At 50.0% G+C, this 27,381-nt stretch overlaps 1 protein-coding gene and 1 long non-coding RNA gene across 32 annotated transcripts in view; one reads left to right on the top strand and one right to left on the bottom strand.

The window, feature by feature from the left end:
* LOC102098165 (transcription factor 4) overlaps positions 1-23,252 on the bottom strand; it is a 175,873-nt gene extending 152,621 nt beyond the window's left edge. For 14 of the 29 annotated variants that reach the window (XM_065044554.1, XM_065044559.1, XM_065044555.1 and 11 more), the window contains exons 1-2: positions 20,184-20,375; positions 19,542-19,614 (exon numbers count right to left, since the gene is read on the bottom strand). In XM_065044554.1, coding sequence (XP_064900626.1) covers positions 19,542-19,614; positions 20,184-20,360 — 250 coding nt within the window. In that variant the 5' untranslated portion in view covers positions 20,361-20,375. Of the gene's footprint in view, positions 1-19,541; positions 19,615-19,924; positions 20,069-20,183; positions 20,376-21,151; positions 21,244-21,799; positions 21,938-22,043; positions 22,159-22,183; positions 22,203-22,714 lie in introns of those variants that run through there. The other 15 variants (XM_065044562.1, XM_065044578.1, XM_065044563.1 and 12 more) reach the window with 12 other exon arrangements.
* Positions 23,253-23,434: 182 nt separating this feature from the next.
* The window catches only part of LOC135577029 (uncharacterized), a 114,475-nt gene continuing 110,528 nt past the window's right edge, over positions 23,435-27,381 (top strand). For all 3 annotated transcript variants that reach the window (XR_010468639.1, XR_010468640.1, XR_010468638.1), the window contains exons 1-2: positions 23,435-25,460; positions 26,417-26,572. This is a non-coding gene — a long non-coding RNA (uncharacterized LOC135577029). The remainder of the gene's footprint in view (positions 25,461-26,416; positions 26,573-27,381) is intronic.

Genomic DNA, 27,381 nt, shown 5'->3' with positions numbered 1-27,381 from the left:
TCCGGGTTCACGCTCCCGCAGCTCACCGCCCCTGCCCACCCTCCTCGTGTCTTCTCCTGCCCTCCCGTCCCACCGCGCCTCCATCCATTATTCACCAGCCCTCGGCGCGTTCAGCCGCCGGGAAGAGCCGACCACAGCTATTTACACCGAACAATACCGTCCCTTTGTCTTCTGGTGCTCCCCAATCTGTCTGTCCATCTGTTCTCCCTCGCTTTACACTCCCGGTTTAAGCTCCTGGGGAAGGATTCTCCTCTTTGTTTCGGGCTTGCTCAGTCACAATAAGGTTACAGTTCAGGACTAGACCACCTCAGTGTCACGATTCTTCAAGTAAATAAATAAAACCTAGATTTTATTTAGCTCCGACCTGTTAAAATCTTTCTTTTAACAATAACAACTCTCTTTAGGCAGAGCAGTGATTTTCTCGGGAATATTCTCCTCCATTCACTCTGAAAATGAACCAACTTTGATTCCTGGGAAATTCTATCTAGAAAAGGCTTGAAAGGAAGCAAACAACCACAAAAGACGGCAAACAACAAGACTTGTTGTTGTGGCCAAAGACAGGAAAACAATGCTACGTTGCTTCCTGGCTTTCATTTCTTGTTTTTTCTCCAAAAGTTTTGAAGAAAACGTAACAAACGTAATGGGATTTCTACCCTGATATCCATGGCCCGCAAGCCGTGATGGAGACCGTACAAGAACAGCAAAGAGCTACACGGACAAGGAGCGAAAAGCCAGCGCTGAAACCAGCCAGACTGCTCTCTCTATAGAACAGTGACCTTTCTAGAGGTCTGTTCGTTTGGCAGGTTTTGGGGTGTTTGGGCTTGTTTTTTCCATATTACACACAGGCCAGTTTACTTCCCTTCCTTTCATAATGAAGCTGATTTCAAATAACAAAAATAGCATACCATGAGGATGGGAAAGCCATCAAATACTGCAAGATCTAATGCACGGGGAAGAATTAACCACGCACCGCTAATTAATTTTCCAAACGTGTTTGTTTCTCGCGGAGAGGAGAGCGGCGGTGCCCACACTGTCCCAGGGGCTGACCCCAAAACCACCACATAAACCTGAGAGACCAAAGGAAAACCTTTCTTTCACAAAACCACCTTCTTGTCGTGTGTCATTAATTCAGAGCTCATATATAGTTTTTCACTGCAAATCATTCTGCTTCAATTTGGCTATTTTTCTTATATGGTAAGTCTGAGAACATCATCCTGATTCATGACCTACGTAACATGAACTGCATGGAAAAGGCAAACCAAGCTGTACAATGTTCTAGACATTTTTTCACTTCTCATATAATACTGTAATAGATGAGAACAGCACTTTCCTTGATTTTAAATAAGTCTTCTATTTGATATTATCTCACTAAATATTGCTGAAGAAGAAGAAAAACATCCCATTTACAGGATAACATCTACCTACAATTAAGGCCCTTCCAGCCTTTGAACAAAAGGCACTAACCAAGAAAATATTGATATTTATCTCTTTCTTCCTGACATAAAACAAAGTCCCGCAAGATCTCCGAACACCGAACTCACAGCCCATAGACTGAACCGCCGCTCTGAACCAAACCGGAGTGGCTTTAGGAATTAATATCTTCATCCTGCTAACAAGAGCCCTTCGTGTAGATCCCCAGCACCCAGAGAGAACAGGCTGTGCGCAAGGCAACCGAGCCGCCAAGGTCAGCTCCAGCACACACACACAGCAATGCAACGCAATGCAATGCAATGCAATGCAGTGGTGCAGGCGGGAAGCTGAAGGCCAGGCTGCGGGACCCCAAGGACACCCCTTTGCTGTTCAGTCCAGCCCTCCCGGGGGGCTGCGACCTGCTCGTTAACACCCGCTAACGAGCTCGGCCCTCGGAGGACGTGGACACAGCGGGGTTGTGCCGCACTGGTTCGGGGAGGTCGGCGCTCCGGGCTGCACCGACATACCTTCGCAGATAAATATTATGAAAGCTTCAAAATATTTCTCCATTTCAACCAAAATAAAGCCCTGGTGACCATAACACACCTGCAAGCCAGACTTGCTGCCTTCAGCCCAGGTGCAGGGGGAGCCCCCGCAGCGCCTTCCCGAAATTTCCCATTCAAATATACACTATTAGCCCCCATTTTTCTGCTTGTCCCAGGGACGACGCTCCCCGGCACGTCTCTCATGGACCTTCAGGCTGCTGTCCCGATCACGGTGACATTTGGTTTTGTGCCGTTTGTGGGGCTATGGTTTCATTTCTAACAGCAGCAGGGCGGTGGGGGAGGCTTCGTCTGCCCCTCCGAGCGGGACGGTCCGTCCGTCTGTCCCACGTGCTCCCCGGGGCCGCGGGACGGACGCTGCCCGCTCACCCGCGGCGCTGCGCCAAAGCGGGATTTCATCTCCTACGTTTGTATGAAAAAGGACAAGTGAAAAAAAACCAAACCCTGGTGCTTTTAGTCCCTTTTCAATAAGTTATATCAAATAATGTCTTTTGCTAACTACATTAGAGAGCAATTATGACTTAATGGCTGTCTAAAGCCATTATCAGTGTACATTTAACCTTTCAATATTTAAAGATAATATTTAATTTGAGCAAATTAATGGACTGCCTGTGAGACCAAATATATCTATTTAGTCTCTCTGGTTTTCCATCAGTGATATTTCCCTTTAAATATCAACTTGTGTGACAAGCAACCTGGTGAAGTTGTTCCTTGCACTCATACCTCCAATACACATTATTAACACACCGCTACAGCGACTCAAGTCAAATCTCACGTAACTACCAGGTCCATCCCTACTCCTGTTCACGTTACTTTCATAGCCCTTGCTATTTCTGAGCAAATACATATTTTTAGTTGTCTACCTTCTTCCTACTGTTTCCGTAATTAATTTCTGTTACAAATTTGACTATGATTCCCTCCTTTTAAAATCTGAGTTCCAAAGCATTCCCAGCACAACGCGCATCCTGTATCTTCATTAGCGGGTGCAGAGGTGGTTATCAATTATCAAGAGCGCCTCAGAACAACACTCCGGAAAGCCCCTTCTCCTTCCACATCACAGTTGCCATGGAGTCTTCCCAACAATTCAAATTAAAACGTACACTGCTTAATACCAATTTTTATGCTCGTTCCAGTGACCAAAACCCCTTCTTATTTGAAGTGGCAGATTTCAAGTGAGTTTTGCACAATTTATTTCAAACGGCTAACTCAATGGCCAGGCTTGCACAGCGGAATCTCCTCTTTGCCTCCCCGAGAACAGAATGTGAACCTCAGACCACTCAGATGACTCATTCTCCAGCACGGCAACCTAGAGCTGCTTCTGTAAATGCTGACACAGATAGAGAAATTGCAGCTTAAGGATGAAAATTTGGATTTCACTCCAGGGATCTTGCAATTCAATCTCAAGAAGGAGAGGCGAAGAAGGAGGGAGCACCTTAAAATACATCTCTTCCCAATTTAACTGGCTCTGCATGATGCTCCATGATGTCATCCTTGTAGTCTCTGCTCTCTTAAATAAAAAGGTGATAACGTTGAAAGCTTGCACTATTTAAATAAACACAGGCAAATTATTGCACTTCCCCAATGCAAGCATCTAAGTGACTGCAAATGCATGATCATGTCAAAACCTGGTGGAGCTCCAGAACTGGGTTGACATCTCATTCACATATTGAAAGGTTAGAGGTGTTCCTCTGTGAATAAGGCGCTTTAAATATAGTTTGACTTTGCACATTATGCGCACTTTTGATTCTATGGTACTACTTATCGGCTTCTGTGACAAAACGCAGAAGTTTCTGAGTTGCACGAGCATGAGTCTGGCACGAATCCACTCAACTCGGTGAAGCTCCATCCAGCCCGTCCCACCGTGCATGAGTGGAACTCAGCACATCGCTGCCGGCCGGCATCCAGCCGGACTCTTCCTTCAGTAATAGCCCTTAGGACTGAGACCAGAGCTTAAGAAAACGTATATGCGTGTTACATTTTGACCCATGCACGGTAGAGAGGGTTTAGCAGCAGAAGAGCTGTGGATGCACGCGGAATTTCAGGAATACCAACTAGGCTGAACTCCGTATCTACGAGCGCACTGGAAGTGGTGGAAGTAAAAATGCAAGTGCTCGCTTGCAATCCTGCAAAAACGAAGGAAAATATTGGGAGGAAAACACCCAACCCGCGCACATTTGCGGCAGGTATCTCATCACCGATATTCGGGTGGACGCCTGGTGACTTTTCCTAGCGCAAAGGCACGTTCCTGCAGGGACGCGCCACACCGTGCGGGGACAGATGGAGGAGGGAGACGTGCTATTCAAGTGCTGGAACAAGAACAAGCGAATATCAACTGGCCATATTTAAAGTTTGTCAAAACATTACAATAAGACTTCTGGCCATCAGGACTGAGATGCTGGAACACTATTCCAAGATGATTTTTGGATCAAAAATCTGACCAAGTTTAAGACGGAGCACGGCAAACTAAGCAATAGCAGGCAGCTGGACCTGCTCACCCAAAACCTCCCTTCCAGGCCTAACTTCCTTTTCAAACACTCTAACAATTGGCATTGATATACATCCCATGTCTACGAACACCACGGAAACCCTTTGCAGCACAAGACTTCCATTCCGAAGCCCAACGCTGGCAACTAAAGACACGAAGGTGGGAATGATTAAGGCGAGCGGCCAGCCAGCTTCCTGGGAGAAAGCGCTCAGGAATGCGGGATTACCTGTTTCCAACAAACCCGGTAGATAAGAGCTTGTAGTTGTTCTGCTGTTGCTTGCGAGATGCAACAGGAATCCCAGCTGTTCATGGGATCTTACCCTACACGATCTCACAGCTCGTGTGACTTACTGCGGAACACCAAGGGCTCCACGACGGTACCACCAGCACAGCACTGGCCAAAAACACCACCTCATCCCTTCTGTCTTTCTACAAGAGCTTGCTTTGAACCAAGCACCAAGTGAACATTGTAAGCATAACCACTCATGACCCTTTTTCATTTTATATATATATATATATATATATTTCTTTTTTAGAAGTTTTTATCCAGCAAATCTACTGTAAACATTTTTTTCTTCAATACCCACAAGAGCCTAAAAGAAAGAGTGGGAAACTAAGGACCCCCACGCTATAAGCCAGGTGAAGACTTAGATTTGCGAGGCGGCACACACAGAAACATGACACCCAGGTCTCTTCCTGCAGAAACTTGGTCTCCAGCTCAGCTCCTTCCAGAGGAAACCACCACCAAGGCTCACTCCAAAGGGAATTACTGGTAAGCTGCTTAGGTGCAAGCTCCAAGCCCAAATTAATCTTGAGACAATTAGATCCAGCTCCATTGAGCAGAAGACAGTTAAGCCCCAAGCCGTGGAACCCAACACCAGTGCAAATGAGCTTTGGCGGCTGGTGCGACTGCGGGAAGGGGGAAAGAGGAAGGATGAAGGATGCGGGATGAAGGATGCGGGATGAAGGATGCGGGATGAAGGATGCGGGATGAAGGATGCGGGATGAAGGATGCGGGATGAAGGATGCGGGATGCTCCCAGAGCAGGGACTTGCAAGAGCTGAACGGCTGCAAAATGAAATTTACACTGGGGCCCTGTGGCAAACACCAGAATAGGAGAGCGAAAAACAAACAAATACTGGTCTGCCTTTGCAAACCTTATTAATTTCAGAAATTACAGCCTCTGAAACCAACGCCAACAATTAGGAATCAGAGATTGTCCTTTGGTTGTCATCTTAAAAGCTCAAAGAGGACTGTATCTACAGACCTGAAAGAAGATAATTGTTGGTTAGACTTCTGTTTGCGACCATCAGAAATGTTACCTTAATTTGGCCTTAATGACCTATAATCTCTTTTAGCATATGGCTTTTAGAATGGTTATTATTCAGCTTGATCTATGGCTATAATGGAGCAGAACAGAACTGTGGGTATAATTAAAATAAGTTCCTGTAAAAGTGGAATATGTAGTACATTGCTAATGTGTAAATGACTAAATAACTTAATTAGATGAAATGAAGTGCACTTATAACCACAGATGCTTAAGCCGAATCATGATAATGTTGTGTGTGTGAATATATTTTTTTAAACATGTTTATAACCCAAACAGTAGGACAAGGAAATACAAAGTGTACACTAGTTAGAAGGACGGCAGTGTATTTTTTAAAGGCAAGTTTTTCTTACAAATTAATGTGAAGCTGGTAGAGAAAAATGAGTTTTAAATCACTTCGAAACACTGAAAGGAAACAACTTTTCAATAGGCTGTTCCAAGCCCTGCAAACATCTCCCAGCAAAACCTCGAGCAGAGCATAGGAGAAAACGATTCTTCTGGGCAAGCCCAAGAGAATAATGATATAAATGGAGGCCACCTATTCTCATCGTGCCTTTCCACGCCTGCAGCCGTTCAGCAAGAGCAGCTCGGGCAGCGAGATGTTCAAACGTGCAGCACCCGGGCAGCCAAGAGCCCAATGCTTCCCACAGGGAGGTCGGCAGGAAAACTCCCATCGCCTCCAGCGTCCCCAGGGCCGCGCTCAACACGGGGAAAATCACATAAAGAGCACTTGAGGATTCAAACCGTGGGGCTGAGCTCGACTGGCTCCCATCTGAGCCCGTCCAACTGAATAGGAGAAGCTCTAAAAATCACTTAGAGCTCTTGTGCTCATCGATTCATCCATATTCATCCTTCCTCTCTCAGCGACTCCTTGCCGTAGGTGAATGTAACATAACCATGAGCATGATGAGCAGATGAATAAGACAAATCATGGGACGTGTGCCTGAAGGAGGCTTCAGCCAAACAAGCAACCGGGAAGCGCGTCCTGTGACTCTGCAATGGGAGCCGAGGAGGAAGGGGCCCGGCAGTGCCCGCGGGGCTGCGGCACGGCGGCTTCCCAGGAGCCAACCATCTCCCCGCTACAACAAAGCTACGTCAGACTCTACCCCATCAGCTGCCCAGCGGAACACAAGACACTCAGACAGCGGAGAACGGCACAACTTGGCGGGTGCTTGTAGAGTTCTGGTGATGTATTCCAGTTGTGGGTCTGACACACCATATCCACCCACCACCGCTGCCTCCCGCATGCTAGCTATTCCTTTTTATTACTCACAAGAAAGTCAAGGTTACCAAGTTGTAGTGCCCAGATAACGCTTTCCCATCAGTTAACTTCCTCATATTTATTAATTAGCTGCCTCTAATGAGAAAGAGAAGTGCGATATTTGCAGTATTTCTGAGTGAGCCAGACACAAGAAGCGTGAATAGCCACCAGAAAACTGTCTGAGCACAGTTCATGAGGCAGCACCAGGCAGAACTGGTGGTGATTCCCCAAAAGGAACCTGCCCAGTTTCCCCGAGATGTTCTTCCTTGATCTCCTCTCAGAAAAAGATCAAAAACCCTTTTCACGCCGAAAATAATTTGAAAACGCAACAATGAATGCAGGAGAGCAAAATAGCTCTTGTATGTAAGCAAACCCATTTTAAGGCAAAATTTGGACTGAGTCAAAAGTCTCAGAATAACTATTTGGAATGTGTTGCTGTTAGTCACCGAGTTGGAAGGGAATCAGGAGATGCTAATAATGGAGCGGCGCGGTGGCGGCTGCGGACACCCCGCCACGCCACCAGCCCTCCCACGGCCCGCGGGGCAACGGCGCGCTGAACGGCACCAGAGGAACCCCATCCCAGGCCCAAAGGGGAAGGGGACAGCAAGGGGACAGGAGACGCGGCACCTCCCAACAGGCTCCATCTCGGGCTCCTCCTCGGGAGCCAACTGAAATCAATTAACGCTGCAACTGGAACCAATTAACCCTCTCAAAAGCGCAACACCAAACACAGTGGCAGTCTTTAATAAACGGGATAAATACAGAAATAATGAAACACCGCGGTGAGAGAGCAGCTTTCCAGTCTATATATGATGTGGACTCTCGATTCTTCAGAGACGTAAGAATGAAGGATTTTGTGTTCCAAAATAACCCCAAAAATTAAAAAAATAAAGGATTCGGGGAACTTGAGCCATTTGTACCATTGTACAGCCATGAAGCACCCAGCTCCCAAGTGCCCTGCCAAGGGGTCTCACCCACCCTCCCGAGCCCACTCTGCCCAGCACTGCGGAGAAGACTGAGCTGAATACGAGGAAACAACTTCATATTAAAAAGAATAAAGCTGCTTCTTTTATAATCCTGGACTTTCTATTTAAGCTCTTTCTATTCTGGATTAAGAAAATAGCAATTCTGCATTAGGCATTGCCCTGTTTACAAACACATCACGTGGCCGAGCCAGAATATCTTCTTTACATGTAAAAATATGTTAAAAACCAGGCAGATATCATAGATATCAACAGTGTGAAATATCATACTTTGAGTGCAATACATCTCATCTTCTCCTTGTAGTGAGATACTAGGGGTTCGATGGCCACACGAGACACTTGGGCATTTCCCGGCAGTGGGACTCCAGAACCACCAAAATGCAAATCTGTTCTCTGGTTAAGTTTTGACTACAGCATTTTCGGTTCCTTCCTCCTTTCCTATGTCTTCACTTCTACATTTTAAAGAGAACCTCTTCTGTGCCCTGAGCAAGCAACCATGAGAATGCAAAGGGATCAGTGGGGTTACTGCACTGATTGGGGGGTTTCTGGGTGCAGGAGGATCCTTATTTTGGCAGGTGTTTGCGGATCCCCCCATCAGCCCGGAGTGGAGCGGCACAGCTCTCTGCCCTGGATCCGCTCTGCAAAAAGACTGAATCTGGCCCCACTGTGCTGGGCTAATGGAGGTTTAATGAAGTGCAGTGTTTTTCCTGTCCTACAGAGCCTGCATTCGCCAGCCCAAGGAAACAATAAAAGCACGTCAGTAAAGGGGAAGAGAGAAAATGAGATCACAAACATCTGCACGAGCTGGGACCCACGGAAAGGTAACAACGGACCATGCTGCTCGGCCGATCCCACCCAAACAACCTGGACACAACTCCACTCCCAGCGCCTCAAAAAGAAATAACACGTGGGTCATTATGTATACAGATATGGTTTTAATTTGACAACGTTCTTGTGCTTCGGCTAAACTGGGTTTGTGGTTAAAAAGGCCAATTTTTGCCAATAACGTTCCTGTGTAGGATTTATGACGCAGCACCCCCGGCAAGGGGACATCGCCCAACCACTGACCCCGCCTGAGCGCCTCCTTGCTCCCTGATAACTGGTGATTTGGCCACGGTCGCTTCCTAACTGGCCATGGGCACATTCCTGGTGTCTGCCGGACACCTCGGTCCCGGGCAGGAGACGTGAAGCAGCATCCACGTTTCACACTGACCAAGCACTTAATCAAATCTCGACACGAGCGTGAACCTGGAGCACTCGGCTGCCTCTCCTGCCCATTAACTGCTTCAGTTGGGAAAGACAGATAAAAGGCAAAGAATATGGAATATAAATGAGAAAATTAGGAGAGGGGAATAAAGACAGTGTCCATTAGTTAATAAGCTAGTTCATAAATTAAATGCTCGAATTTGTGGTGTTTACAAAATATCTAATTTTAGGAACACGAATTTTCCTCTGTTTATACAACAAGATGCAGTATTTCCCAAGTAAGTAAATCTTTCCAAAGAGCATAAAATCAACAAAGTGATTAGACACAAAAAACAAAAGTTAAGCAACGCATTTGCTAACAACTCCAATGTTGCAGAATAACGCGTTATCTGGGCTCTAATCAGGACTTAACACATCGTCTTTCCCAAAGGACTGTAATGGACAAAATGCTGTTAAATCCAGCTGGCTTAGGAGAGCCCAGGTTAGCACCAGAACACCAGCAGTCAGAACACCCCGAGTTTGCGGCGAACCAAAAGCAGCTGCTCTGGCAACAGACGGCACCGAGGAGCTGTGGCTGGTTAGATGGGGCTGGAAGGTCAGGAGCACAATCCAGGTGTGCCCGGCAGGTGACAGCCGCACCAGGCATCACACAGCGCCGCTCCAGTTTATCACAGCAGGAAGAAGCATCTTCCCTATCTTTGCTTCCCTTTTCCCCCAGCTCTTTGCCACAAATGTCCAGATACTACCGAAAATAGTGTCCTGGGTCTGAAAAATAAACTAACCCTGCAGAGTGAGATGCAGCCACAGCACCCAAGTGGCACCGATTCCAGAACCACCACACCAGAACACTGCTCTACATTCCAGGCAGATGTGACCTATGCTATTTGAAATGCCACGGGAATGAGGTTTTGAAGGATTGCTGGGTCTTAAGAGTCCAAATTGTTTCCCCCGTGCACAAGATATCAAAATATCTGCAGCATCCCAGCTCCCAGACCCCGTGGGCACCTGAGGATAAGGAGCATTTATTCCTAAGGCAGCGCACGGCGAGCAGCACAGCGCTCGCTGTTGACTCCGCATTTCAGGATTAGCTGCTATACCCATAACGAAGTATGCAGATCTATAAGGAGCTAAAAATAATGTAATAGTTATTTCTGTATTATAACCGTACACAGACGCGTCACGGCTGTCACTTCTCCCTCCAATGAGAACACCGATGCTCCAGCCTGCAGAATCCCGCGCACCACGGGCTCGCCTGCGAGTTCACCCAGCAGCCCCGTGGTACAGGAATTACACAGCCAGGCCACATCCCAGCCTCACCCCTGCGTGCTTTCGTTTCTCAGATACTCAGGAAACCCTCTCTCGGGCAGTTTCACTGCACACAGATATTTCAGGCTCTGTTCCATCGGTCACTCGAGACCCCAAGCGCCACGGAGCAGCGTGGGCTGGGCAGAGTGGCGGGGAGGGCACCGCACACCGTGCCAGCGTCTGGGGGATCCACTCGGCTTTCTCATATTTGTGGGAGCACCTCTTCCAGGCTCAAAGTTTCTGTGCCAGCCTTCACCCGGTTCAAAGGCTCGGGGCAAAGTCCCAAACGGATCAGAAGGGTTTGTAATGGAAATGCTGACAGACCCTTCAGCCCAATGGCACTGGCAGGTGCTCCCACAATACGGGAACATAATTCAATCAAGCTTTTGGCTGACGTCACGGAGCACAAAACAACTCAAATGCTTTATGAACAGAACCAGAACCCCTGAGATTCAATTACGGTCTTGATATTCGATCAGGAGTCATACTTAGCTGTTTTTAATATAACAAAACCTTTGTACCAGTTATTTATCAAATAGCTCAATCATATTTAAAGGTACAGACAGAGGAAAAAGTGCATCGTGCCACGTTAACCTGACAGTCCCAAATGCTCAGGAAAAACACAGGCTTTTGTTCAAGACAAACAGCACCAGGAGAGAGTCTCATTTTTATATAACACACAACAAAAAGAACTGAATCCCCGCTTTCTTAGGGATTACACACACGTAATTCATTCAGGGATTTCAATTTTTTTCTGTTTTTGAACCCCTAAAATTACCCTGGCAGAGGCACTGATTGCTGCATGATGAATGTAACACGCAATAGGGGGTTGTTTTGGATTGTTTTTTTAAAACAAACTTCGCTGCAACCCACAGCAACAGCCCATGGGCCTGACAGGACCGCTGCCGTGGGGACAATCCAAAGGCAGAGCCTCCCGTCTGAAGCCTCCCTGGTTCTGCGGCACCAGTGAAGCACCAAGCAGGGACCAAGCCCTTCTGCATCGGGCCGGACAAGATGATGGCTCACTGTGCACACACGCGGCAGAGCCGGGTGCCCTAGACACACATATCATAAAGCAGGGTGCCCTAGACACACATACCATGAAGCAGGGCACCCTATAGACACACGGTGAAGCGGGGCGCCCTATAGACACATACAGCGAAGCAGGGTGCCCTATATACACATATCATAAAGCAGGGTGCCCTAGACACACATACCATGAAGCAGGGCACCCTATAGACACACGGTGAAGCGGGGCGCCCTATAGACACATACAGCGAAGCAGGGTGCCCTATACAGGCACACGGCAAAGCGGGGTGCCCTATACGCACACAGAGTGAAGAAGGGTGCCCTATATGCACATAGAGCAAAGCAGGGTGCCCTATACACACATATAATGAAGCAGGGTGCCCTATACGCACACGCGGTGAAGCAAGGTGCCCTATATACACGTATCATGAAGCAGGGTGCCCTATACGCACATGCGGCGAAGCAGGGTGCCCTATATACACATATCATGAAGCAGGCATGGCATGGCAAAGCAAGGTACCCTGTGCACACACAGTAAAAAGGGTGCCCTATACACACACACGGTGAAGCTGGGTGCACTATACACACACAGGCAGTGAAGCCAGGTGCCCTATACACACATATCATAAAGCAGGCATGGCACGGCAAAGCAGCGTACCTTATGCACACACGGTGAACCTGGGTGCCCTATACACACATAACATGAACAGGCATGGCATGGCAAAGCAGGGTACCCTATGCACACGCGGTGAAGAAGGGTGCCCTATACACACACATGGTGAAGCTGCGTGCTGTATACACACATAGGTCAGAGCAGGGTGCCCTATCCAGGGGCGCACAGCACGGTGACAGCCGGCCCTGCCCGTGGATCCCAAAGCAAGAGAAGCTGAAGGCATGGGAGCCCCAGCGCAATGGGCACCCACGCAGGGCTGTCAGTGTCCGCCCCTGCGGTGCACACACGCTGGTGCAGATCTCCAGTAAAACCCCGAGCGAAGGAAGCCCAGGCAACAGCCCCAATGAAAGCAGCTGGAAACACGGGTGAGTTTTGAGTGGGCGGCTCCCAAACGCACACGTGCGCTGCTGAGACCACGGAGCCCAGGGCAGCGCCAAGCGCCACCGCCAGCACCTTCACCTCGGAAGCCTTTCTACCCGGGGAAGAGAAAATCATCATATTCAACAAATCAAGTCTTCGGGGATTAGACAAATTCCACAAGAGTGCTCTGCAAATACAGCAGCGCGTGTGAAGCGTTGTTTCCAAAATAGATCAATACCCGGCACAGACAACAATAGACTGCAGCTACGTTTTGTCATTACAACCAATAGTAGTCTTGAAAGACGCGGTTAAACGGCGACTGTCACAATCGCTCTCGCACGAACAATGCTGTTACCGCACCTTCGCGTGAAACACCTTCTCACCGCTCTCCAATCCACCAGGATAAACCCAGTTTTAAATACACCTGGTTGGTTGATATGCAGATCAACTGCGCTAGTGTTTGCCTTGGCAGAAAGAGTAAACATGCCCACCTTTCTCAACACTTTTTCTATTTTTCTAAAGTTTGCTAAGAAAAGAAATAACACGACAGCCTTTCAAAACATTAGGAGAATCATCTCGGAATTTGGCCGGTGGCACCCCCTTTGCCCAGAGGCACCGGGCAAAAGCCTGCACTGCAAGCAGGTTAAAGAGGAAAACCGAGCAGGCTGGTGCTCCGAGACCACGGATTTGCGCCCCACACAACCCCAAGTCACAGGTTCCACGCTCGCTGAACAGCACAAATGGCAAGAGGCGGGTTTCAGCATGTGGGCCGGATCCCGTGGGGCGCACGAGCCCTCCCAGGCGGCAGGAGCAGCGGAGGCCCCTCGGCGCCTGAGCCTGACGGGCAGCATCAGCTGCCCAAACGCCGCCCAGGAAGCCTGGGACTGACTTCCACTTGGCAGTTAATAGTACACAATAAATAACACCACATTGAATTATTCAAGGGACTCATTGGAACTGTTGTTCTTCCTCCTGCCTTCCGAGGGGCAAGAGGAGCTCTCCGGACTATCTGCGGGCGCTGGCAGATGGTACGTGCTCTTACATGTATATTAATTTTATATGCCGAAGCCGCCCAGGCTCTGCTCCGTGTGCCCGCACAGCCAGCGCGCGGAGCGGGAAACCGCGCTGGGGACCCGGCTCCTTCAATAGGCTGATCCCAGCCATTACAAATCAAATCCACTTCTTGAAATGTAATTTCTACCCCTTTTCAGTTCTACTTTGATGACGTCCACATCCCTGGTGTCGTTTATCTGGGAAAACGTTGGTAAAAGATCTTTAAACCATGACAAACACATAGCCTGTCCCTTATTAAACAATGGCAGATCTGTTATCTTGGCTTATGGGAACTGATCTAAATAACATCATGATATCAAACACTGAAAACCACAGGCCTGGGGCCACCGGGGCTCCACGCTTTTTCTGGGCCTTGCAAAGACGCCGATTTCCAGATACAAAATGTAGTTTACCATTAGAAGTAAATGTTTGATCTGCAAAGCTTACAAAACGACTTTGTTTATCATAGCAGATGACAAAAAAAATAGAATCATTTTAAACTCCAAACAAAACTGTTTATATGACAGCTTTTAGTGCTCCGTGATTCTGTGCATTTAAGAGAGATTCGAGCAATTAACAGCATAAACTTTCATTACATAGTTCTATTATATATGTTTATGTGACTTAGTTGTTCATCTGTTATTTAAGTGATCTCCTCGTTACAATAGCACGGTAAAGATATTTGCTGATCTTGTCAAAAAACGTCAAGCAGTTCATTCACAACATTCCTGGGATCCCGAAGCATGTGCTTAAATCCTTTTACCTACTAGGTAAGTAAAATACCAAAGCAATTCCAAACGCTGTAATGGCTGAAATCACGGGGGACAGAGCTGCAGGGGGGGATCAAATAATAAATGAAATCACACGTTCTTTCCGCTGCAGCCAAAACACAAGCTAAGTGCTGGAAGACTGAAAGATGGGCACAATTCTTCGTGCCTATTTCATGTTCCTTGGGAAGCCAGTCAACGGGAGCTGACAAGAATCAATCTGAATTTGGGAGTGGTACGAGCTCAAATCCAAGGGGAAGAAGCCAGATTGTACACTTATTCTTCCTTCTCCACATCCCTCCCTGACCACGTCACACAAGGTTCGTGCTCCTGCTCAATGGCAAGCGAGCCCCACGCTCGCTGGCTGCCCCGCTCCCGGGTGCCCGGTGCACCCCTTCTGCCCCTGCTCCGTTTGGCAGGGCCAGCACACACCTCTCCTCCAAGCGACACTGGGCTGGATCCGGCCCCAAGCATCTCAGCCTCTCAGACAGCTAATGCCTATGGCTTTGAATTATTAAACACAGCCAGGACTCCTGACAAGGTAGACACGCAATGACTATGACAAAAAGTACTCGGAAATAAAGCTGCAGCATTCAACAGGAATGACCGAACCGTTTCAGCTGCAATTCTCTCAGATCGGATCTGACGCAACCTTTCTGCAGAGCATTTGTTCAGACCCTCTTCCCTTTCATAAGGCTGGTTTTCTTCCAAAATCAGAATTCAAGGGGATTTGTTGTTGTTGTTTGCCAAGATAGGACCTTAGCTTCCAGATTTAAATGTATGTGTGGCCGTGTCCTCTGCTGGATACACTCGGTTTGCCATGGGGAGCAAGACACAAACTCTCTCCTTTGTAACTAAATATTTAGCTCCTCCAAGTATGCACTGCGGCGCTCGGGCCAATTCAAATAGCGGAGCGTGGGTCCCTCTCTGCCCCCACAGCTCTCCCTTCCCCAGGACGCGGAGGGGAGAAGGATCCAACGCTCCACAAGTAAACATAGCTGGAAGGATGGGAGGCAACGAGCATTCTTCTTCTTCTTAATCATAATTACGAAACGCTAGGGATGAGAAACATGGAAGCAGTTGCCTTTGTGTACGCGCGCAGCTGAAGCCGCCGGTGTTTCTGAGCAGGCGGGGGCGCGGCGGCCGGCGCAGCCCTGGCACGGCGCCTGGCACCGGGCACTGCTGCCACGCGCGCCGAGCCAACACCCACCTCCAACCGGCGCTCTGCGCCGCGGCCGGCAGCCCCGCCGCGACCCGGGCCCCAGGGAGCCACCGCTGCCCCGGCACAGCCGCGCACCCACCGCGCTGCGCCCTCGGCACCGACTCGGCCATAACGCGAACGCTGCTCGGGGATTTGGCTTTCTTCTGAATGGCAATCCTGCGTTCTAAGGCCATAACGGACGCCGGTCTTGCCAAGCCCTGCCCGGTACGGGGTGTGCAGTACAGCGACCCGGGCACATCCCACCCCGGGCGCTACCAAAGCCTCGCCAACATAAACACTCTGTCTAATCCACTTTTTCTCATGGTTCCCCCAATAACAGCAAAATTATGCCCCTTTCCCAAAAGGCCACACACCAAAAAATGAGCTGCACTTCAATATATATATATATATATTTGTTTATCATTTACTCACAGACATATCCAAAGTAAAAAACAAAGGACCTCCAAACACCAAGCTGTGTTAATTTGGCAGCCCTGTTATTATTCTAAGGCAGGACAAGCCCTAATCGAACTAATGGCAAAATTGAAAGCAAATCTTTAAAGCCTTCCAAGGGACTTAGCTCTACTCAGCCAGGTCTGTGCTACCAAAGGCTTTACAATTTGGGGGTTTTTTGTGCAACAGGAACGGCCAATCGTAAGGATTCGGTTATTCTACTGCTACACCACCCACACGATATTCAAACATATACACAGTGGGCAATCGCTAACAGATGCCTGAAAACTTAGGTAAAATTCAATACTTAAAATAGAAGAAGTAGAAATTGAACATAATGAGGAAGATGTGGGCTTTGATTAACAGCTTGAAAACTGAAATATGCCCAATGTGACAGACCCGGCAAATTCTTTAGCACCACAATTGTGGCAAAACTGCCTCAAAATCCATTCCCAAAAATTAAGCACCAGCAATCATCATCCTCCCCTTACTTTGCAATGGCTCGCACTTGCATTATGACAAACGCGTTTACTGCGGAAGCTAAGGTGAACTATTCAGAGCATTTTACAAGATCTTGGAAAATCGCTTTTATTTTGGCGACTGTCCTGAAAAAAAGGGGGAAAAAAACCCCACCACACTTCATTGTAATAGAAGTGTATTGTTCAGTTTAAGTAACAGGTATTAAATCACTTCCCAAAGACAATGTAAATGGGAGGTGAGCGCAGGGGTGTTTTCTGCCCGGCCAGGTCAGTCCTTCCACAGCGTGGCCGAATTGTTTTAGTGCTCTCTGCTGAACACCTGCAAACATCAAACACAAACTCCTGCTCCTTTCCTGGGCTGACAAAAGCCTTTCATGTGAAAAATGCTCCGCGGGAATGTCACGGCTGTGGCTCAGGTTACATTCCTTTCTCCCTCGCAGCCCGCACCATTTCTTAACACGGTAAGAAGCCACGTTTGTGAAATTAAAGATTAAAAGGAAATGTGGCTTTACTTTATTTTCATTCATACATTACAAATCACAATAGAGCATCATATATTAGATGAGTAAAAAGCTATTAAGATGACTTTAAGCATGAAATATTACCACACTTCCTAAAGCACAGTTAGTTTCACTTCACTGCTTGGGATTACTTTTCTTTAGGGTGTTTTGTGTGGTGTTTATTTATTCCTTCTCCCCCCTTACAAAAGCAGCTCTGGTGGATGCAGAGGAATGACATCTGCGGCTCCCCACCTCAGCAAACGGAATTTGGCAAGGAGGACCGAGAGGAGAAGGTCAGCTCGAACTCCACAAGGGCATCCGTCCAGGGGCACGATCAGCCTGCCTGCGGGCGGCTACAACCCCGCGTTATCAATAGGCATCATTAGAATTAGCCCCGGTGTTGCCGTGCTCGGAGCAGAGCGCTCCCTAAGCCTGCACCCAGCCGCAGCAGACATGTCGCGCAGCCCTTGGCACCCACGCTGGCTGTCTGGAGCACAAGCAGCGCCCAGGGCCGGACACCACCCGCGCCCAGCACCGGCCCCCCGGCCGATCCCATCGGCAAACGCAGCCGGCTCCCCTGTGCACTGTGCCAACGCCGGGCCGGCACACGGACACGTCCCTCCGGAGCCGGTCCCTCGCCCTGCACCCGCACAGCCCGGTGCATTCACACACTCACATGTTCTCCCAGCGTGGGAGGGTTCGGGCGCTATTTTAAATGGTCTCTGTCTCAATATGACTAACTTACTCCAGCTCGTTGCGTTCTTTGTATGCCTGAAACGACGTGGCAAAGTTACTTCAAGGCTTGCAGATTTAGAGACAATAAAAAGCAATACGAGCCCCCAACTTCGCTCCCTGCTTGGATTTGCTATCCTGCGCGTTTCTGATCAAAATGACTTCATAGAAGAGGTTCACGATGCATTTACCCAATACAACTATCTAGTCGACTGCTGTTAGACCAAGTGTTAGCTGCTGCACCGCCTGGTATACAATCCTGACAAATTGATTTGTCTGGCACAAACACTCTTTGCTTCTCTCCGGTGAAAACAAATATCGTGAATATTATTTATTTGGTTAAATCAGTTACTAAAACTCCAAAATTCACAAAATGCCAAAAAACTGGATTAAAATCTTTAGCTTGTGAGATATAAGGCAAATTGCATTTGGAAAGTTATTCAAACCTAACAGTAAAATTCTCCAAGTCACTATATTCGTAATATAACCAAATTCGTGAAGATGAAACAAAAACACATCATTATTTTGAAAGTCTGAATAGGCTGAAATTCACAAAATGAGTGCTTAATAATGGTAGGCGGTGTTTGATCCAGTATCTTCAACATTTATCTTACAGACTACCTTCAAATTAGGATGTCCTTCTTTGGAAATCACAAGTTAATTGACGTACTGGCGCATTTAATAAAAATGGCTATAGCGAATGCACAGAGAGGCTCCTTTAACACAGCACGAGCCGCAAACACCAGGCACGAAACTCTGTGCAATGACGTGTTTGTATCCAGACATCCCCTGGCAGTCTGCAGCCAAGACTTGTCCAAGGCTCCCATGCGCCCGAGCCCAGCGCCGTGTGTAACAACAGTCGGTACGGAGCGCTGGTACCGCAACACCGAGATGGGCTCGCGTCCGGCCAAACACCCTCCCGAACTAACTGCGCCCGGAGCAAGGACACCGCCAACACCCAAGGACCTCTGCTGGGTTTGCTTCCAATCCGCCAGGCACGTAAAAGCCCCTACATCAAACTTGAGTTGCCAGACAATTATTGGACACCTACGTTGTACCGCATACTCCTTTTGTCATCAAACAGGGCTGCTGTTTGCGTGAAACGCACAAGTTGCCCTTAGAGCACCACTACAGCCACATAAACAAACAGAGCAACAAACCCTTCAGCTACATTGAGGGGACAACCCAAAACCAGCCAAATCTTTAGAAAGAAAATGGCCTCATTTCCACGAGGAAAAGAAAGTAGCCTGAAGACTTGAATTCACTATTCCACCAGCGAACGGTGATCTCTAATACTATAGAGTCCTCTTCCCGGCAGAGGTTGGTGTTTATCCTTGGGTACTTGCTTATTTCTTTATTTAACTGAAGCAGCCTTCAATTCTTATTCACTAAATTCATTCCCACGCAACACGTTTTGATTATGATTTCTGACACATGAAAGAAATAGTCTGAAATTGTAAATAAAAATCTCTAATGTTCAATTTCAAAAAGAAAATGATTTAAACTAGCTCACCTTGAAGAATTATATAAGTTTAGGGGTTTAAAAAAAAAATCATAAATGCATGGAAATACTGCGAAAATGTCCCAGTTTTAGGGAAATAATAATAATAATAGCCAGCGCTCGGGAATAATTCCACTCAAATCGGAATGAATCTACTCCCCAAAAGAGATTAACACAACCACAACAAAGGTGATGCCCACGGATAAATAACTAACAACATTTTAACTATATACGAAACAAAAATGGTACATACTTGAGCCAGTGAAATGTCCACTTGCCAAGGAAGTCGGTCCATTTTTCCCACTGCTCACAGGAGGTGAAAACATCTAAAAAAAACAAAGAGGCATTACTACTGGAAAACAAGAGATTCCCGAGTCCGCTGGTAGGCAAAAGTTGCTTCTGCGTCGGCTCTGCAGCGCGGTAACAGCCTGTGCACCCCGAGCCGTCACCCCCGCAGCCCAGCGAGCCCGGCGCTGCTCCTCGCAGCCCCCCAGCCCCGGCACGGGGCGCCTGAGCCCCCGACCCCGGCGCGGTGCCGGCCCCGGCGCGGTGCCGGCCCCGGGCTGCCCAGCGGGCTCGCTCCCTCGCCAACCGCACGCTGACAAAGGCAAAAACAAAGTTGGTTGTTGGTGAAACCTTGGCCATAAATGTAGCAACGTCCATTTCCATCCCGCTCTAGGATTTGCCTGGCATATGGGAACCCAAAGAATAATAACGCAAAGTGCCACCTGCCCTAAATTCTCATTTCGTCTCTAGCACAGAGCAATTGGAAGCGCGGCTCTCTCCCTCTCCCCCTCTCTCTCCCTCTCTCTCGCTCCCTCTCTCTCTCCCCAGCATTTATTTCGACCCTAATTGGTTTCTCTCTTCTCCGACGTGTCTAGTGGATAATACGCACCTTCCCTGAGTCAGAGCCTGCAAAAGCAAAGGAACAAATGCAAAAAGTGCGGCAAGCCAAAGAGGGGGCTGCGAAGCTGGCTGGGGCTGCGGGTCCTGGGCCGGCTCCCCCGCCAGCCCTCCCTCCCCAGCAGGGCACGGGGGCTGCGGGCCGGCCGGGCTGGACGCGGGCTGACATCTGGGGGAGGAGGGCATGGGAGAGGAAGGAAGGGGCTGGCAGGGGGGGAGCCTCGCAAAACTAGACAAGTGCACACGTCCGGATCCGCGCTTGGCCTCTACCAGCGGGGCCACGGGCAGCCCAGGCTCAAACGAGTTGGGGTTTGGGCTTTTTATTAAACTTACTAAAAAAAAGGGCAAAAAAAAGCGCCCCATCTCCAGCGTGTAGCTGGGGGGCTCCGGGAAGGACTGGAGCAGTTTTAACGACAGCAGGAGCCATACGAGATTTCAGTGAAAACTTTAAACTGAGACAGTCATGGATTTCTTTGCACTTTCCGCGTGCCAAAAAATGAAACAAGGGAAGAACCGAAAATAGAATATAAGCAACTAATTAGCAATTAATTAGTTCACGTGCCAACAACGCTATAAAATGTAAAGCACAATAAAAGTGCTAGATATTGTTATTAAGCAATGATGAGAAATGTTCGTTTTTAAGGGCATCTCTTTTTGTACGAATTATTTCCGACATCCAAGACATGAACATAAGCTCTGAACACAATTACATCTCCCATCACATACAATAAAAAATAAGAAAAACGCTCTAATTTTTGTTTTTCTCTTTTTCCTCTTTTTTTTTTTTTTAGCAAAAAGATATTTACCACGGTTCTAGCTGCTGATTAAAAATTGCCCAATGTACTTAGATCACAGTTTGGTTTTGTTGGTTTGCTTTTGGTTTGGTTTTTTCCTCAGTTTAACAGATCAGCTAGAAGAGATTTTTTACAGCTGTTGTTAATTTCCACCGTTGTTTCTTACCGCACTGAAATCCAGTAAATCACTCAGTTCTTTGTCCGTCCCTAAGGCAGCCATTCGCTGTTGGTGATGCATTTTAGCAAAATCACACAAACCTAGAAACATGGAAATAACCGCAATCAGAAAGCCAGTCCCGAGCCTTGCAGGAAACACAATCGGGTTTTTCAGGGGGTGGGTAGTTGAGAAGAAGGGAGGGGAAAAAAAGATGGAGGGGCAGCAAAAACAACAACAACAACAACAACAAAAAAAGCGATATTGTATTTCCAAAGAGGCGATGGCAACCCGGGAACAGCCACTCTAAACCCAAATCCGGAGGAGAAAAAAGAAGAGAAAGCCTCGCTCCCGGAGCATCATTTATGCAACAGGAGGTTCAGCGAGGAATGAATGAGGATCCCAGGGAAGGAACTACAGCCATCCGCTCCCAACTTTTTCCCTTCTCCTTCTTCCACGCAAAGTAGCGTTTTGAGGCCGAAAGAGCGATAACAGCAATTAAAAAAAAAAAAGAAAGAAAAAAAGAAGCAAAGTCGCAGGCTACGGAGGCGCCGGTGCGGAGGGGCCGGGAGCGAAGCGGAGAGCAGCCTTTGCCAATTAGCCCCAATTTCTAATTTGCGGAGAGGAAAGCGGGGGGACGGGGGGGTCAATAACAACAACCCAGCAGCGGTTCGGGCCTGTGCGGAGTCATCGGTGCCTGCGAGCGCCGGGGGAGGGGAGGGGAGGAGAGGCGAGGCGAGGAGGAAGGGAAGGGAAGGGAAGGAAGCGAAGGGAAGGGGCGCGGAGCCGAGCCGAGCCGCCCCCCGCCGGCCGGGCCCCCCTGCCCGGGCCCCCCGCCCGCTCCGCGCCCCCGCGGTTGCGCGGCCCTGAGCGCGGAGCGCAGCGCGGCGCAGCGCGTCCCTACCCGCACATGGAGCGCAGCGCAGCGCCCGGCCGCCTCCCGCACTTTTTTGCAGGGATTATACTTTACATTTCCCTAGCTCGCGTATATACACATGGCAAAGCGAGTTTATACGAGCCTGCAAATACACGTGACGCGCAGACCTGGCCAAGAGGAACGATATTTTTTTCCCCCTCTCTTGTATTATCCACTCCATTTTCTTTTTATTTTGGTTTGTGATCCCCGCCGCCCCGCCCCTGCCGCTTCAAGCCCGAGCTTTTCGCTTCACATTGCTGCAAACTTTGCAAAATCAAGTTTGTGGGGCCGATGGCAGCGGCCCTCTCCCCCCTCCCTGCATGCTACACTTCGATTTTACATTTTGCCATTGCAGGCCCCACACGCTCCACAAAAAAACTAGTTCGACTTCATTTTCCGGTAGGAAATAAAGCACCGAGTTACCACGCTCAGCGTTTGCACCTTAGTGTCTATTTTACACGTGGAATTGCACCGTGTTATCTACAATGTATATATTTATATATATTTTTAAACAATTCTGGGTGCACACACACGGTGTACTTCCTACTTGCATTTAAACATTGTATCACTTGCACCTCTTTTTAAATAACACATTGGGATCGACAATTATTTAAAAAAAAATACAGACAAGTTACTCTAACAGCAAAATTTAACTTTACCTTAAATGGCCACAAATATGGTCACAATATTCCAAGGGAAAAAAAAAATGAACAAAAATTAAAAATATAAAAAAGGATTCTTCTGCCAAAGTGCTTTATTATCTCACACGTGTGTGACCCTCCAGAACCAGGCAAAGTGTGTCAGTGCTGCTCCGCGTACTCCGGGTTTACAGGCTCCCTACACCTGGCTTTGTTGGGGTCTGGGCTCCCCACCCAGCCGGCCGAGCAGGAAACCAACCAAAAAATGGAGAAAAAGAAAGGAAAAAAGAAGGTCCGACAACTTTTCCCTCTTTTGTTTTTACAGACACATGGTGAGTGACACCGTGCGGGCGCCGTGGCGGCTGCGGGACTTTCCCTCCGGCCTTCCTTAAAAAAAAACAACAAAAAAAAAGGCAAAAGCCCCCGAGCGAGCGCGGAGCCGCCCGTCCCAAAGTTGTTCCAAGTTTACAGCGCTCTCCTCCTCCTCCTCCTCAGCAGCGCGGCCTCCCCCGCGGAGACGCGGATAATCGCATCTTTCCCGGGCAGACACATCGCCAGCCGCTCACATCCGGGCAATGCCCGCCGCCTTATAAGCGCCGCCGCCGCCGCGCCGCCGCTCGCAGACAATGACGAGGAGGGAGGGAGGCGGGCGGGACGGACGGACGGACCGAGCGACCGACGGGCCGCGCGGGGCCACCAAGATGGAGGGACCCGCGGGCCGCGCCGCGCTCGCGCAGCCCGCCGGGGGCACGCGGGGACCCCCGCGTCTGGGGGGGGGGCTGCCCCCCCCCGCCTGCGCGCCAGCCTGGCAGGGGGGCTGCGGGCGGCGGCGGCTGCTGCCAGCCGGGCGGGGGGGTGGGGGTGGTCCCATGGGGCTTTGATAAAATAGCAGAGCGCGGCGCTCTGGGGGTGCACGAACCGCTCTGGGGGTGCACACACGGCTCTGGGGGTGCACGAGCCGCTCTGGGGGTGCACGAGCCCCTCTGGCCGTGCACAAACGGCTCTCGTGCTGCACGAGCCTCTCTGGTGGTGCACGAGCTGCTCAGGCCGTGCACAAACAGCTGTGGTTGGTGCACGAGCCGCTCTGGGGGTGCACAAACAGCTGTGGTTGGTGCACGAGCTGCTCTGGGGGTGCACGAGCCCCTCTGGCCGTGCACAAACGGCTCTCGTGCTGCACGAGCCTCTCTGGTGGTGCACGAGCCGCTCTGGGGGTGCACAAACAGCTCGGGTTGGTGCACGAGCCGCTCTGGGGGTGCACGAACTGCTCTGGTGCTGCACGAGCCGCTGTGGCCGTGCACACACGGCTCTGGTTGGTGCACGAGGCTCTGTGGTGCTGCACGAGCTGCTCTGGGCGTGCACAAACAGCTCTGGGCGTGCACGAGCTGCTCTGAGGGTGCACGAACACCTCTGGGGATGCACGAGGCTCTGTAGTGCTGCACGAGCTGCTCTGGGCGTGCACAAACAGCTCTGGGGGTGCACGAACCACTCTGGGGGTGCACAAACAGTTCTGGTTGGTGCACGAACCACTCTGGGGGTGCACGAACTGCTCTGGCCATGCACGAACCACTCTGGGGGTGCACGAACTGCTCTGGCCATGCACGAACCACTCTGGGGGTGCACAAACAGTTCTGGGGGTGCACGAACTGCTCTGGCCATGCACGAACCACTCTGGGGGTGCACAAACAGTTCTGGGGGTGCACGAACTGCTCTGGCCATGCACGAACCACTCTGGGGGTGCACAAACAGCTCTGGGGGTGCATGAACAGCTCTGGGGGTGCACAAACCGCTCTGGCCGTGCACAAATCAATGTTACGGTGCGCACACCCTTCTGGGGGTGCACAGATCAATGTAATGGTGTACAAACCATTTTGGGGGTGCACAAATAATTGTGAAGGTGCACAGACCCTTCTGGGAGTGCACAAACTGTGCTCGTAGTGCACAAACAGTTCTGGGGGTGCACAAACTGCTCCGATGGTGCACGAACCGTGCTGGCAGCGCACAGACTGGGCTTATAGTGCACAAACTGGTCAGGGGGTGCCCAAACCTCCTTTCTCTGGAGCCCGTGAAGCCACCGACACCCCCATTTCTCACTGGGAATAATGGTTCAGCGAGAGCACTCACCTGCTCACCACGCTTCTGGCTGAGCTCCTGGAAGTCAAGCCGAGTCTTCTCCTGCTCCCGGTGGATTCTGACCAGAACGTCCAGTTTGGACACGTTCGCAGGTCCAGGCACATGCCGTGAGGACATCCAGGATGGATGGCACTGCGTGGGATGTGGATCTATGGAGCTGCGATGGGCTCCGTGGGTGCAGGTCATCCAGATGGGACAGGCACGCTGGGATGCTTTGGGTGCCACAGGTAATGTGGGCAGTCAGGAGGCTTAGGGGCACATTTAAGGGACAGTGTACACAGACAATATGGCTTACTTTTTCTACCATATTTGGCATCAATTGGTCCTCAATGGCTGCCTCGGTGGCCAGAGCGCCAAGTTCAGTGAGGCTCTGAGGCCGGATCCGTTCCTGAACGAACCCTGTGACCGCCGCTGTGACCTGGCTGCGTGTTTCATCGCACGCCCCGGCGCAGATGTTCCTTCGACACCTTCCAGATGAAGAGGAGACGAGCAGGAGCAGCATGTCCCGTGAGGGCGGACGAAGTCACAGATGATGGCGCAAAGTCCCCAACCCCGGCGCGGAGGACGGGCCACGGTGCCCCGGTCCCCCGGCAGGCCGGTGACAGCCACAGCTCCACCACCGTGGCGGATCTCACAGGTCAGTACCTCGCGGGGGAAGCCTGAGGCTGCCCGGGCTGTCCCTGCTGTACGCAGCCGTGGTGCCCCGGGCAGGGCGCGGGGACAGGCCCCTCCGCCGGCTCCCACTGTGTCACCGGGGGCTGGCTCCCTGTCCCGCAGCCCCACAGCCCGCCACGGGGACGGGGACGTGCCCCTGGCTGCCTGCTGGGCAGCGTGAGCCCTGGGTGCCGGCCCTCGAAGGGACATGGGTGGCTTTCCGAGGGTGGGAGGCGGCAAAGCCCCCAGAAGCATGGTGGTGGTGGCACAAAGGTGCGGTGTCCTTGTCCCCAGCCAGGGGACAGTTTTGGTGGCGGGGGCTCCTCATTCAGTGTACCCAGAGCTGAGCGAGCACAGCCATTTCCCTCTATTATTGAAGTTTTCCTATCTGAGAGTTATTATTCCCTTGGCACCAACAGTGGTCTTAGCGCTATACATGGTACAAAGAAAAGACAGGGCTGGTGCCAAATTGCTTATTGTTTAAAATGCAGATTATTTTTTCCCTCAAAGTGAATCAATACAGAGAAAACCAGAGGAGAAACAAATCATATGAGCCCTCCGAGGAGAGACAAGGCTTTATTTAGTTATTTAACCCAGTAATGCAGCCAGGATCTCCAGACACCACTGAAGAAATAAAGCGTTGGTAGATACTAGGCTGGGGAGAACAGGGCCGGTTTGGATGCTCATTCTTGGTGACACATAAGACTTCACACATAGTGACACAAGCGAAGCCGCTCGCTGTAGCAAGACTTTGTCTTTCTGGACTACGCTAGGTTGGCACACTGAAAATTAGTGCAGAAGCTACGGTTAATACTGGGCTTTGGGCTTTTGTTTTGAAATGAAGTAGGAAGAGGAATAACACAACTGCCGTACTGGCCTCAGTGTTATTTATTGTGTGGTTCTAATCCACTGTATTTTATACTGTCCCCATATGCTCAGTTTTGAGTGTGCCACGGAATTTTGTGTGGACGCTTCACAAGTGCAGATGTTGTGCGGACCGAGGGGGCTGCTGACAGTTGGCTCTTTTACCACCTCGGAAGACATGTGAAGCAATTTGGAACGGTGTGCTGTGAGCTGAAGTGCTCTGTTAACATGGTAAGCGGGGCTACAGGTCCAAGCATCACACTAAAATTCACGTCTTGACGTTCCCGAGTGTGTCCATTGACTATATATGTCCAAATGAATTTTTTCACCCTGTCCGTAGACTTCAATAGCAGGATAGCAAAGTACTAAACTGAGTTCTGTTCCACTCTGGGGATATGATTGTGCCCTTTTTCATTCCTCTAAAAATCCATCAAAATGTGGATTTATAAACCCATGAAAAAGTTGAGAGTGCACATGTTCGGTAGATACTCTTTATGGATTTGCAGATAAACTCTTTGGGAATTTTATCAGCATTTTGAAAGTAAATCTGTTAAGGTGTCGAAGCGCTGTGTTGCTGCACTAACTGGTGCCGTGGAAGAACCCACGTGGAAGTGGCTGATTCTGGCGGCGCAGCAAGCACGGTACAGTGCCATGGACGAGCCCGAGGGCCAGGCGCCAAGTGACGGCGACAAGACAAGCGGCCGCATGGCACTTTGCTCAGCGTCTGCAGGGGACCAGGCAGGAGCCCTCTGCAAAAGAATGGCGCGTGATGGAGTAATTAGTGCCCGCGTCCAAAACGTGCGCTGGAGGAGCTGGCTGCCGCCGCGGCGCTGCTGCTGTGGTGTCCCACGCCGCAGCCGTGCCGGTGGAATGGCCGCGAGAAGCTACTTCTCCCGGGGCATCCGTGGCCACGCGCAGCGCAGGGCGCGCTGCACCGTCCCCGTCTTGCCCCGGCAGGATTTTGCGTCCCCGTGGGGAGCAGGGAGAAGGGTCCGGGCTCTGCTGCTCAGCGTGGTGGCTCCGCACGAGCAGATGAAAAG

Source organism: Columba livia, chromosome W (assembly GCF_036013475.1).
Source record: "Columba livia isolate bColLiv1 breed racing homer chromosome W, bColLiv1.pat.W.v2, whole genome shotgun sequence".
NCBI lineage: Eukaryota > Metazoa > Chordata > Aves > Columbiformes > Columbidae > Columba > Columba livia.
This window is presented reverse-complemented; position numbering and strand designations above follow the sequence as displayed.